Genomic DNA, 14,261 nt, shown 5'->3' with positions numbered 1-14,261 from the left:
GCATGCCAATATTCTGTTTGCTTTATTAGCAGCAGCTTGGCATTGCATGCCATTGCTGAGCCTATCATCTACTAGGACCCCCAGGTCCTTTTCCATCCTAGATTCCCCCAGAGGTTCTCCCCCCAGTGTATAGATTGCATTCATATTTTTGCCACCCAAATGCATTATTTTGCATTTTTCTACATTGAACCTCATTTGCCATGTAGTCGCCCACCCCATTAATTTGTTCAGGTCTTTTTGCAAGATTTCCACATCCTGCGGAGAGGTCACACTCACTGGCTGTGGCACTGTGATGATCAGGGGCGCGCAGCTGTGCAGGGGATGTTTCCTTTCCCTTCCTTCATAATGGATACAGTTCGCCACTGCTGCACCAGCGCCTCTGAAACTGTACGGAGGGACTCGGGAGCGGAGCGGCTGCCTGCTAAGTTAGTTGCTGAGGGAGAGAGGGAGTAGGATCACCAGTGGCCGGGTGCCCTAGGCAGCAGTGCGCCCTAGGCGGCTGCCTAGTCTGCCTAGTGGTAGCACCGGCCCTGCTTCCACTTCACAATTATGTGCCACTTTGTGTTGGTCTATCACATAAAATCCCAATAAAATACATTTAGGTTTTTGGTTGTAACATGACAAAATGTGGAAAATTTCAAGGGGTATAAATACTTTTTCAAGGCACTGTACCTTAGAACGATGCCCTGAATCGGCGCCAGCACACCGCTTAAAGGGCCGACATCTTTCCGGGAGTTACTTCCGGGTTCGCTGGCTCCAATGCTGTGATTGGCCGTAGTCACGAAGATGTCACTCCCACGAATGCAGCTTACCTGTAGGTACAATTAAAGAGGAACACTTCCACTTCCTCTTTAACCACTTGCCCACTGGCCACTTAAACCCCCTTCCTAACCAGACTAATTTTCAGCTTTCAGTGCTCTCACATTTTGAATGACAATTACTCAGTCAGGCAACATTGAACCCATATGAAAATTTTATCCATTTTTTTTACACAATTAGAGCTTTCTTTTGGTGGTATTTGTTCACCACTGTTTTTTTTATTTTTTGCACTATAAATGAAAAAAGACCAAACATTTTGTAAAAAAAAATGCACTTTTCTTCATAAATTTTGGTCAAAATTTATACTGCTACATTTCTTTGGTAAAAATAACCAAATAGGTGTATATTATTTGGTCTTTGTGAAAGTTATAGAGTCTACAAGCTATGGTGCCTATCACTGAAAATTTATCACACCTGATGTACTGAAGGCCTATCTCATTTCTTGGGACCCGAAGTGCCGGTTCACACAGGGGCGACTTGTCAGGCGACCAAGCCGCCTAACAAGTCACCTCCCGTTCTGTACTACGGAACCGTTCTAATAGGAGCGACATCGCTCCGACTTAGAAAAAGGTTCCTGTAGTATTTTGGGGGTGACTTCAGGCGACTTGCATTGACTTCTATACAGAAGTCGTTTTGCAAGTTGCCGCTGAAGTCGTGTGCAGGTCGCCTCAAGTCGTGCCGTCCCTGTGTGAATCGGCACTAACAAGCCATGACAGTACAAATACCCCCCAAATGATCCCTTTTTGGAAAGTAGACAATCCAATGTATTTAGTAAGAGGCATTGTGACTTTTTTGAAGTTGTAATTTTTTTCCCACAATTCTTTGCAAAATTAAGATTTTTTTTTTCCACAGAAAATTGTCATATTAACAGGTTATTTCTCTCACACAGCGTATGCATACCATAAGTTACACCTCAAAACACATTCTACTACTCCTCCCGAGTATAGCGATACCACATGTGTGAGACTTTTACACAGCGTGGCCACGTAGAGAGAACCAACATGCAGGGAGCACCATCAGGCGTTCTAGGGACATAAATTACACATTACATTTTTTGACTACCTCTTACACTTTTGAAGGCCCAGGAGCACCAGGAGTATGGAAACGTCCACAGAATGACCCCATTTTGGAAAACAGAAACCCCAACATATATTCTATGAAGCATAATGAGTCTTTTGAACATGTAATTTTTTTCCGCAAGTTTGTGGAAAACATGCAAAGAAAATGAAAACCCATTTTTTTTAACACAAAGTTGCACTGAAAAAGAGCACTGATGTGGCACGGATGAGCACTGATGAGCACTGCTGTGGCAAGGATGAGCACTGCTATGGCAAGGATGAGCACTGCTGTGGCATGGATGAGCATCGATGAGCCATGGATGGAGCATGGATGAGCATGGATGGAGCACGGATGAGCCAGGGATGGATGGAGCACGGATTGAGCATGTTTGAGAATGGATTGAGCATGGATGAGCATGGTTGGAGCACGGATGAGCCAGTGATGGATGGAGCATGGATGAGCCAGGGATGGAGCATGGTCAAGCCAGGGATGAATGGAGCATGGATGAGTATGGATGAGCACGGATAGAGCATGGATGAGCCATGGATGGATGGAGCATGGATGAGCCAGGGATGGAGCATGGATAAACCAGGGATGAATGGAGCATGGATGAGTATGGATGAGCACGGATGGAGCATGGATGGGCCAGGGATGGATGGAGCATGGATGTATGGATGAGCACGGATAGAGCATGGATGAGCCAGGGATGGATGGAGCATGGATGATCCAGGGATGGATGGAGCATGGATGAGCCAGGGATGTATGGAGCATGGATGGGCACGGATGGAGCATGGATGAGCCAGGGATGGATGGAGCATGGATGAGTCAGGGATGTATGGAGCATGGATCATGGAGCATGGATAAGCCAGGGTTGGATGGATGTTACATGGATGGGCACAGATCAGCACTGTGGGCACTCCAGAGATAGCCCACAGTGCTGCTGCATCCGGCTTCCCCTCTCCTCGCACACTGTACCGATCGCTGCGAGCAGAGGGGAGGAGCTGCACTGGACAAGCTCCGGTTTGTTGACAAGTGATCGGGCCGCTGTCATTGGCCCTTTACCCCGCTCCGTGATTTGCTGGGTCCGAAGGACCCAACGGTCACAGACATTCCCGGGTGCGTGCGATTCTGGGGGGAAGTCCATGATGCCCTCCCAGAATAAGCCGACCGCGCTGTAGCCGTCGGCATGTGGTTAAAGATGGTTTATTGGAATTGTGCTGTTTTGAATTTTTTTTTTCCTGGAGTTCCACTTTAAAATAGAAATGAATGGTAAAACATTAGTGTATACATATAAAAAACATTATAAACACCTTTTCCCCCTTTTTTGTAGAAGTGATTACATAATCTCTGTTCTCAGCTGCATAGAGAGGTTAGGGTACATAAATGGCAGCACACTGGTTTTCCCAGTGAATGGCTGTTCAAGGAGGGGGGTGTCTGCACAAGTCTGCTCATTGAAAAAGAGCAGACTGAGTTCCCAGCACAGCTAGAGAACTGACCACACTGTGCTCTCATGCCTAGTGTGGTAAGTTTTTAATAGGGAAGCGTGACTGTCAGGAACACCAGGGATTTCATACAAAGGAAGCAATACAAAAAACAGAATACTTTCTCATACAAGTACATGGTACAGCAGGCCCATACCAGGAATATGAAATGTTGGGTTTACATATTATTTAACTGCTTATAACATCTAAAGGAACAGCAACAACAAGTAATACTTAACTTATCCCTTGCTCCTGTATGCTTCCTCCGTCTGTGTAGTCAATCCCGCAAAGCCACTTCTCCAAGGTTCTCCCATCTGTGCTTGTATGCTTATCTCCTCTGTGTACAATGCAGGTTTAATAGCCCTATACTGTAAGTGATGATGCAGAGGGCCTGCTGACAGCCTGGAGATGGCATTTTCAGACCAGCTCAGCAGTTGTAGCCTTCATAATTCAAATAGTATCAGATTTTCTTTATCCAGTTGCAGAACTGGGACTTGCTAAATATGTACAAAAAACGTAATTACGTACCTTGAGCCTACCTAGTATGTTGTGTTTTGGGACCTGTCTGCCAAAATGTCCCGGTCTGTGTCTCAGGATCGCAGGAAGCAGCTTCTCTATGAGCAAACCTTGTACACAATGATATTGTTGACCTGTAAAGAGCATATTCTATGTCATATTTTGAAGTGTATTTAATTGATTATTTTTACTGTCTTTTACAGTGGAAACGTTGATAGCGATGCCATGGTATAGGCAGTATTTTTGGCTTCTGTTGTTTGGAGGCATTATCCTTTTAGTGGCAATCATCTCCTTTGCTGTGATTTGTGCGTGCAGAACTCGGTTATCAAAAAGTAAGTTCACACTGACTGTCCCAATTGCGTATAATTGATTTTCAGTTATGAAATCAAGCTTGATCATTCAGTATTCTTGTATGCACAACTAACTGAAAAGGAAACATATTCTAGTTCAGCTATATTATAAACTAGGGGTCGCCAAACTTTCTAAACAAAGGGCTAGTTTACTGTCCTTGCACCTTTAGGGGGGGCTGGACTAGGGCCAGTGAAAATAAACAATGCCCTATCTTTGGGTGTCAGTGGGAGAAATAGTGCCCCATTGTTGGTGTCAGAAGGAGGAATAGTGCCCCATTTTTGGTAACAGTGGGAGGAATAGTGGCCTCTCGCTGGTGTTAATGGAAGGAATAGTGCCCCATCATTGGTATCAATGGAAGGAACTGTGCCCCATCATCGGTGTCATTGGAAGGAATTGCTCCAACGTTGGGGGTCAATGGAAGGAATTGTGCCCCATTGTTGGTATTAATGGAAGGAATTCTTCCCTTTTTATGGTGTCTGTGGGAGGAATAGTGCCCCTTTGTTGGTGTCAGTGGATGCAATAGTGCTCCATCGTTGGTGTCAATGAAAGGAATTCTGCTTTTTTTTAGTTTTGACAGCCAGAGGGGAGAGAAGATCCTCCGCTCACTGTCAAAATGGGGAGGGGGGGTGCATTTGTAACAAGTTACGTGTTACACCCTGAATATGGGTGTAACATGTGACATGTTCAATAAAGTGAACTTATCCTTTAAAGCCCAACTCTGATAAAAGTAAAAGTCCTCTCTTGCAGCGTGGCTATGCCCACACTGCAAGGGTAAATGCTCGTTTAGTCTAGGGCACAGAAAAAGCACCATTACTTACCTGATCCTCTGCTCCCCTGGCAAACAATGCTCCCCATTCTCCAGCAGTGAACTATCCCTCTGTGTCCTCATGTTCATTGCTAGGCTGCGGTCGCTGTATTGGTCTCTGATGGTGTCAGAGGACAGTGGTGGTGATGGTGTCAGAGTGCAGGGGAGTGCAGGTTTTTTTTGCCTTCCTCTTGATCAACTGTGAATATAGGATCTTGTATATGGTGGTTTTCTATTTGTGTGTATGTGTGTGTGTTTTTTTTTTTTTCCCCCTGTTGGTTGAACTAGATGGACTTGTGTCTTTTTTCAACCCTTTCAACCAACCACCAACCATAAGAGCCCTTTCACACTGAGCCGCCCATAGCGTCGGATTAGCGCCGCATTTCGGCCGCTAGCGGGGCACTTTTACCTCCCGCTAGCGGCCGAGAAAGGGTTAAAACCGCCCGCAATGCGCCGCAATAGCGGCGTTTTGTCGGCGGTATCCCAGCGCTGCCCCATTGATTTCAATGGGGAGCAGCGGTGGAGGAGCAGTAAACACACCGCTCCTTCACCGCTCCAAAGAAGCTGCTGACAGGACTTTTCCTGACGTCCTGCCAGCGCAGCTCTCCGGTGTGAAAGCCCTCATGCTTTCACACTGGAGACAATGCTGCAGCTGTTTGAGGGCAGATTGCAGGCTCTATTTTTAATGCTATAGCGCCTGCAAAACGCCCTCAGTGTGAAAGGGGTCTAACTATGTAACTATTGCAGCAGATACAGCAGATACTCTTTTTAAAAATTGCTTTTATTTTTGAACTGCCATTGCAAAACAGGCGTAAGTCAAAAAACATTGTGTGGATGTTTTTTAACCAGACTTTGTTTAATTTTTTTAAAATAATTTGAAACCGTATAGGTTCACCTCTCCCTATCTCTTTCACAAAGGTTGTTATAAACGAAAAAAATCCCCTCATTGCATATTTATATTAGATACTGCATAGCTTGCAGTATATTGTTCCATATCTTTGGCAAGGATAGATTACTGAAGTACAAACGTAGACAATATGGACAGATGAAATGTCAGTATTGCCCCTGAGCAGAGCAAATAACACAGAAGAGAAGTGACCCATTACCTCCAACACTAATGCAGAAAATTCAGGTCCAGGACTCCAGGAGCTTACCACCGACCTGTGCCTGGAGATTGCAGAGGATGTCTGCAACCACAACTTTCTATAACAGTGCAACAGTAAAGCGGTATTAAAGTTGAAGAAAACTTCCATCACTAACTTTTACCTATCAGTAAGCTTATAATAAGGCTTACCTATAGGTAGTGTAAATATCTCCTAAACGGGCACCGTTTAGGAGATATTTACTGTGAATGCAGCCAGTGATATCACTGGCGCATGTGCCACCCACACTAATGCGCGGGAGTGACGTCATTGCGGCTCTGGCCAGTCACAGAGCCGGAGTCTGCAAACCCGAAAGCAAGATGGGTGAAGATGGGAGCACCTGCAGCTCTGACGTCTCAGCGCTGGAAGGGTTTCGTTTTAAGGTAAGTTTAACACCATGTGCTAGCATGCAATGCATACTAGCACATTATAACATTACCTTGCAGGGTAAGAACAAAAAAAAAAAATCATCCAGCGGTTTACAACTGCTTTAAACCCAAAACCAAAAATGTAATATATTGCAGCTTAACTTTCATTAGATGTAGTGGCTGCATTTGTTTTCTTTTGTCAGGCTTTTATCCTCTGTCACCTGGTGATTTGGCCAGTAACACACCTCCTGTGTTAGAGTGCCTCCACTCTGGATGAAGGAGCAACAGGGGCACCTTTGGACAGCAGCATTGTCAGTCTTGGGGGAGGGGAGTGTTAGATTTACTAGCAGATTTAGATACACCAACAAACTGAAGCTGAACCCCAGCTAATACTTTATAAGCGGTTACAATCATAAATCTTTTTTGTTTTGGGATAAAGGTTTTACATCATTGTAAGCACCCCTGCCTGTGTTAAATGGTTTGTCTCATCCCTGTAAATGATACATCTGCAGAACAGCTTGTTCTTTTGAAAACCACAGATTTACTGACCAGACTACCAGATGAAAATAGAAGAAAGCAAGCCTAAAAAGAAAACTAATACAGCTATCATAGCTAAGAATTGGTAGGGTGCAATATAATAAATGTTTGCTTTTGGATTTAATACCACTATAAGACCCTCACAAACCCAGCACAAATACATTTAACATATCCAATCTTTGAACTGTGGTATGTCAGCACTCATTTCTTAACGCCACCTTTCATCCAAAAATAAAGCAGCATTAAAGAGGAAGTGCTTAGACTTTCATGTCCTGTTTTTCTGTGTATTTCTCAAGTACTTTTAAAAGGAGGAAAAACTTTGCAATTTACATTTGCTGCAAAATAAAAAGTAGAATACTGATTCATGAAAACTGGGAAAGGAAAATAAGAAACAAATTTGGAATTGATGCCAGTTTTACCCCTCATTTTTATAAAAATGGAACAAGAATTCTGATTGGTCACAGGGTGCTCTTGGCAAATTAACTTTGAATTCTTCATTTGCCTTTTTAAGTTTTTTTTTTTTGCAATTATGTGCAGTTTACCCATTGTACCCCAAAACTCATAAACATTGTTTCAGGCGACAAAGGATTTGTAATTATGGTTTGGACAGTTAAGAAATTCAAGCATCCCTGTCAGACAGCACATTCAGGGCATCATCCTCTACAGCAGCAATGGTATAACTTGGGGCAACACAACCGTGTGCTGCTTTGTCCTTAAAGAGGCCATAAGCATGCACATAAGTCACCACTCATACATGTCTCCCAACAGTCCCTGATTGTGCGGCACTGTCCTGCATTTTGAACCTGCTCCTGCTGTCAAGTGTACAAGAGTCCTGGAAAGGCTCACCTCTGTAGACTGTGCACACAGATGAAGTCATGTATATGCAAATCCTAAAGGAATTTGCATATGAATGACTTGATGTATTAAGGGGCTTACCACAGGATTTGCTGATGAATGAGTTTTACCTGCAAGCTGATGGAAGCTTCTCCTTGGCTCCAGTCGAGAGGTCTGGGGTCTGTACTGGAGGGAGGAGGTCTGTAATTGAGAGGGGTAGCTCTGTACTGGAGAGGTGGGCTGTACTGGTGGGAAGGAAGGAGGTCTATACTGGAGGGTTGGCCTATATTGGTGGTAATGGAGGAGAATCGGTTGTTTAGGGGGGGGGGGGGGGGTCCTGTACTGCTAAGGTGAAAGGGGGTTTGTACTGGTGGGGAGGGAGGGGAGCTCTGTACTGCTGGGAAGAGAGGGGTGTCTGTACTGGAAGGGGGTCTATACTGTGGGGAGGGAAGAAATCTGTACTGAAAGAGGATTGTACTAGTAGGGTGGAAGGGGTTTATACTGAAAGGTGGGTCTGTACTGGTGGGAAGGGAAAGGTCTTTACAGTAGGGAGGGCCTCTTCTAATGGTGACTGGGGTAGGAGGAGGTTGTTACTAATGGGAAAGGAGGAGGTCTGTACCAGAAGAGGGGCCTCTGCTGAAGTGGGGGTCTGTACTGGTTGGCAGGGAGTCTGTACTGGAAAGGGACATTCTACTGGGGAAGAAGAGGGCTTGTGCTGGAGGGGGAGTCTGAACTGGTGGGGAGGGAGGAGGTCTGTACTGGAGGAGGGTCTGTACTGGTAGGGAGGGAGGAAGTCTGTCCTGGAAGGGGGATCTGTACAGGTCAGGAGGGAGGAGATCTGTACTGGAGGGGGGGGGGCTCTGTACTGCTGGGGAGAGAGGGGGGTCTGTATTGGAAGGGGGTCTATACTGTGGGGAGGGAAAAAATCTGTACTGGGGGGCTCTGTACTGCAGGGGAGAGAGGGGGGGGTCTGTATTGGAAGGGGGTCTATACTGTGGGGAGGGAAGAAATCTGTACTGAAAGAGGATTGTACTAGTAGGGTGGAAGGGGTTTATACTGAAAGGTGGGTCTGTACTGGTGGGAAGGGAAAGGTCTTTACAGTAGGGAGGGTCTCTGCTAATGGTGACTGGGGTAGGAGGAGGTTGTCACTAATGGGGAAGAAGGAGGTCTGTACCGGAAGAGGGGTCTCTACTGGAGTGGGGGTCTGTACTGGTTGGGAGGGAGTCTGTACTGGAAAGGGACATTCTACTAGGGAAGAAGAGGGCTTGTGCTGGAGGGGGAGTCTGAACTGGTGGGGAGGGTGGAGGTCTGTACTGGAGGAGGGTCTGTACTGGTAGGGAGGGAGGAAGTCTGTCCTGGAAGGGGGATCTGTACAGGTCAGGAGGGAGGAGATCTGTACTGGAGGGGGGGGGGGGCTCTGTACTGCTGGGGAGAGAGGGGGGTCTGTATTGGAAGGGGGTCTATACTGTGGGGAGGGAAAAAATCTGTACTGGGGGGCTCTGTACTGCAGGGGAGAGAGGGGGGTCTGTATTGGAAGGGGGTCTATACTGTGGGGAGGGAAGAAATCTGTACTGAAAGAGGATTGTACTAGTAGGGTGGAAGGGGTTTATACTGAAAGGTGGGTCTGTACTGGTGGGAAGGGAAAGGTCTTTACAGTAGGGAGGGCCTCTGCTAATGGTGACTGGGGTAGGAGGAGGTTGTTACTAATGGGGAAGAAGGAGGTCTGTACCGGAAGAGGGGTCTCTACTGGAGTGGGGGTCTGTACTGGTTGGGAGGGAGTCTGTACTGGAAAGGGACATTCTACTGGGGAAGAAGAGGGCTTGTGCTGGAGGGGGAGTCTGAACTGGTGGGGAGGGAGGAGGTCTGTACTGGAGGAGGGTCTGTACTGGTAGGGAGGGAGGAAGTCTGTCCTGGAAGGGGGATCTGTAAAGGTCAGGAGGAAGGAGATCTGTACTGGAGGGGGGGGGAGCTCTGTACTGCTGGGGAGAGAGGGGGGTTCTGTATTGGAAGGGGGTCTATACTGTGGGGAGGAAAAAAATCTGTACTGTGGGGGGGGGGGGAGCTCTGTACTGCTGAGGAGAGAGGGGGGCCTGTATTGGAAGGGGGTCTATACTGTGGGGAGGGAAGAAATCTGTACTGAAAGAGGATTGTACTAGTAGGATGGAAGGGGTTTATACTGTAAGGTGGGTCTGTACTGGTGGGAAGGGAAAGGTCTTTACAGTAGGGAGGGTCTCTGCTAATGGTGACTGGGGTAGGAGGAAGTTGTTACTAATGGAGAAGAAGGAGGTCTGTACCGGAAGAGGGGTCTCTACTGGAGTGGGGGTCTGTACTGGTTGGGAGGGAGTCTGTACTGGAAAGGAACATTCTACTGGGGAAGAAGAGGGCTTGTGCTGGAGGGGGAGTCTGAACTGGTGGGGAGGGAGGAGGTCTGTACTGGAGGAGGGTCTGTACTGGTAGGGAGGGAGGATGTCTGTCCTGGAAGGGGGATCTGTACAGGTCAGGAGGGAGGAGATCTGCACTGGGGGGGGGGCTGTACTAGTGGGGAGGGAGGGGGTCTCTTCTGGGGGGATTCTGTCCTGCTGGGGAGGAAGGAGGTCTAAACTGGAGGGGGGTCTATACTGGTGGAGAGGTAGGTCTATACTGAGAAATGTCGGTAAAAAGGGCCCTTGATATAAAATGTGTCTGTTCTTATATAGGGGTATGAGAAACTTCAAGCTATGGGCTACAAAAATCTAGCCTTATATGGTGGATAACATAGTAGGTGAGGTCGGGAAAAAAAAAACACAAGTCTAGGCTATATGCAGTGTTGTCAAAAAAGGATCCAGTGTTAAACTATACCCAATATCGGCATTAACATTTTTTTGTTATCTCAAACCAACTATAAACAATATAAATAGTCCATATAAAAGTATTATAATGAAAATAGTCCATATCAAAGATATCAAAGATGCAGCTAACAAAGCAGCCATAAGGCAGTTTTACCCTACGTTTACACTTATGCGTTTTTTAGTGCGTTTTGCAGTTTGCAGAAACGCACTACAGTCCATTTAACATGGTTTCCTATGGTGCTAGTTCACATTTACGCGTTATGCAAAAACGCATAAAAAACGCTGGTTTAAAAACGCAAAAAACGCATCAAGTGCAGCCACATAGATGTGAACCTAGACTTAGCCTAGGTTCATACTGTTGCGGGATTGAAATAGTTAAGCTGAACTCGCTCGATTTCATACCCACGAGTTCAGTCCCACTTTGGGTCAATTTCAGAGACATCCGTGCGGATTCCTGCACAGATGTCTATTGAAATCACACCCGAAGTTGCCAAAAGTAGTACAGAAACTACTTTTGGGAATCAGTGCGGCATCCCACCAATTCGGTGCCATTGCCGGCAATAGCTGCCGATTTTGGCAAGCGATTTGACATGTGAACCTAGGTTTAATCATTGATTTCAACTGTCTTATGGTTGCTCTGTTAGCTGCATCTTTTTGTTAGTGTATTAGAGGCTATTGGGATCATTTCTAGCAACATTTTTTTTATTTTTATTTTTTTATTAACACTTTCATATGGACTATTTTTATTAATACTTTCATATGGATTATTTGTATTGTTTAGTCCTCATGCACACGGACGTTTTTACAGCTGCTTTTTTGAGCTTTTTTTGCAGCTTAAAAAGGCCTGTCTGTGTTAGTCTATGGCTTCATGCCCACCTAGGCGTTTTTGAGCTGCAAGTGGCATAGGCGTTTTTAAGCTGTAAAAAAAACCCAGGACCAGTGGGTTCTGAAAGACGTTTTTCAGCTGTAAAAACGCTCTAACGCTCAAAAACGCTCAAAAACGTCATTCACCAACGTTTTTTTTCGTTTTTGATCCATTGAAAAAAAAAAAAAAAAGAAAAATGGAAAAAAAAAAAACCACTCAAAAACGCTAACGCGGAAAAACGCTCAAAAACGCTCAAAAACGCTATTGCAAAAACTCTGAAAAAAGCTGAAAAAAGTTTTAAAAAATCACTGCAAGGATACTGGCGTTTTCATAACGTTTTTTTAACAGCCTGTGTGCATGAGGGCTTATAGTTGGTTTGAGATTAAAAAAAATCTTTTTAATACTGCAGATATTGTGTATATTTTAACACTTTTTGAGAACACTGGGTATAGCTTAATTATGCATGAATATTCATGAGTACATCATATGTAAAAAAATCCTAGTATCCACCATAAAACTGTAAGGCTAGATGTTTGTAGCCCAAAGCTCGAGGTTTCTCACACCCCTATATAAGTACACACGCACTTTATATCGAGCGCCCTTTTTACCGACAATTTTTTGAGCAACAAAGGGTGCATTGCACTTTTAAAGGGGCAGCTGATATTTTGAAGTGTTGGTATTTAGAAGGATTAATATCCTTTTAGAGATAAGGCAAAGAGCAGCGCCGTCCACCGTTTGGACTATACTGAGAAATGTTTGGGAGGAGGGAATTCTCTACAAAAGGAGGAATTTTCACTGAGACAGTTTGTCAGGCGTTTTAGCGCTAGAAATAGTGCCTGTAAAGCAATCCTTGCAATGGGTGCTTTCACAACCAGGCAGTGCAGAAAAGTCCTGCAAGCAGCATCTTTTGGGTGGTTTGGGAGCGTATAAAGCGCTTTCAAAATGCCCCTGCTTATTGCAATAAATGGGCAGCACTTCTCAAAGCGCCTGAAAATCACTTTGGAAACGCCGCAACACAAGGTTTTGAACCCCTTTGTTTGGGGTTAAAAGCGCGCCACTTAAACAGCAGTAAAGCGCTGCAAAAAAAGCAGCGCTTTACCGCAAACGCACGGGTGGCCCCAGTGTTAGGCTGGGTTCACACTGGTACCACATACTCTTCGACTTTGAGAGCTCATATCGCATGACGTGTGTAAATCAATGATTCCCTATGAGAGCTGTCTTATTTGGTCCGACACAAGTCGGTCCAACTTTGAAAAAGGTTCCTGCACTACTTTGGCATGACTTGGTCCTACTTCAGGCCATTGAATATCATTGATGTCGGATCCTTGTTCTAACCATCCGATTTGTGACATCTGACATGGTGATTACAGCAGCAGTAAAAGGAAATTATCTCACCCTCGGATTGTTTTGATTGGTTCAACAGGAGTACCTCTGGGCATCACTAGTCAATTTCACCAGTGTGAGTTCATTGCTATTGTACCGAGTTACACTTTTTCTAAATAGGAACACAATGGGGGAGATTTGCTAAAACTGAAGAGTGCAAAATCTGGTACAGCTCTGCATAGAAACAGGTTTTCAGCTTCCAGGTTTGAGGCTGGGTTCACACTGGTAAGACACAACACTCGTCCTACTTTGGATCCGACTTTGCCCTGCGACTTGAAGTTAGACGCGTCCGACTTTAATGAATGGGGATTCAACTTTTCTAGGCACTGTCTGGTATGAATCTTGAAGGGGAACTCCACGGCAAATTTTAAATAAAAAACCGGCATGGGTTCCCCCTCTAAGAGCATACCAGGCCCAGAGGACAAGGGCCTCTTCCTGACAACCCTGGCCGTTGGTTGTCGGGGCCTGCGAACGAGGGGCTTATCGAAATCCGGGAGCCCCCTATAATAAGGGGCCCCCCAGATCCCAGCCCCCCACCCTATGTGAATGAGTATGGGGTACATCGTACCCCTACCCATTCACCTGGGGAAAAAAAAGTGTCAATAAAAAAAACACACTAGACAGGTTTTTAAAGTAATATATTAGGCAGCTCCGGGGGTCTCTTCCGACTTCTCCACTTTCTCCGGCCTCTTCTCCCGCTCTCCGGTATCTTCTGCCGGGCTCCTCCGCTATCTTCTGCTCTTTTGCCCACTCTTTTGCTAGCGGTGGCCCGGTCTTCTCCGTCGTCTTCTTCCCTCTTCTCTTCTTCCGATGTTGACACGATGCTCTCTCCCGCTGTAATGCTGTGTGCGCGGTGCGCAATTACTTATATAGGCATGGGGTGTGGTCACCAGGTGATGTCACCCGGTGACCCCGCCCCTTATGATGTCACGCCCAGGGCATGATGGGGCGGTGATGTCATAAGGGGCGGGGTCACGGGTGACATCACCCGGTGACCATGCCCCATATCTATATAAGTCGTTGCGCACCACGCACACAGCATTACATTGGGAGAAAGTGAGTGTGTCTCTCGCGCTACTGAGAGTAACTAGAAATGTAGTTAGTGACCAAACTCAGGTGATAAAATTAGTGTAAAATTAGTGTATCAAATGCGGCAAAACCTAAAAGTGTATCACAAAACACTAAAACATGATATATCTAGACCAGGGGTCTCAAACTGGCGGCCCTCCAGCTGTTGCGAAACTACAAGTCCCATCATGCCTCTGCCTGTGGG

At 45.8% G+C, this 14,261-nt stretch overlaps 1 protein-coding gene across 6 annotated transcripts in view; it reads left to right on the top strand.

Moving 5' to 3' along the window:
* Nucleotides 1-14,261, top strand: part of SCIMP (SLP adaptor and CSK interacting membrane protein) — a 72,551-nt gene that overhangs the window by 5,145 nt on the left and 53,145 nt on the right. For all 6 annotated transcript variants that reach the window (XM_073615017.1, XM_073615016.1, XM_073615013.1 and 3 more), the window contains one exon: nucleotides 4,079-4,207. In XM_073615017.1, the coding sequence (XP_073471118.1) occupies nucleotides 4,096-4,207 (112 nt within the window). In that variant the 5' untranslated portion in view covers nucleotides 4,079-4,095. The remainder of the gene's footprint in view (nucleotides 1-4,078; nucleotides 4,208-14,261) is intronic.

Source organism: Aquarana catesbeiana, linkage group LG02, assembly GCF_042186555.1.
Source record: "Aquarana catesbeiana isolate 2022-GZ linkage group LG02, ASM4218655v1, whole genome shotgun sequence".
In the NCBI taxonomy this organism is placed as follows: domain Eukaryota; kingdom Metazoa; phylum Chordata; class Amphibia; order Anura; family Ranidae; genus Aquarana; species Aquarana catesbeiana.
The sequence above is the reverse complement of the archived record's forward strand: the minus strand, read 5'-3'. Positions and strand labels throughout refer to the sequence as shown.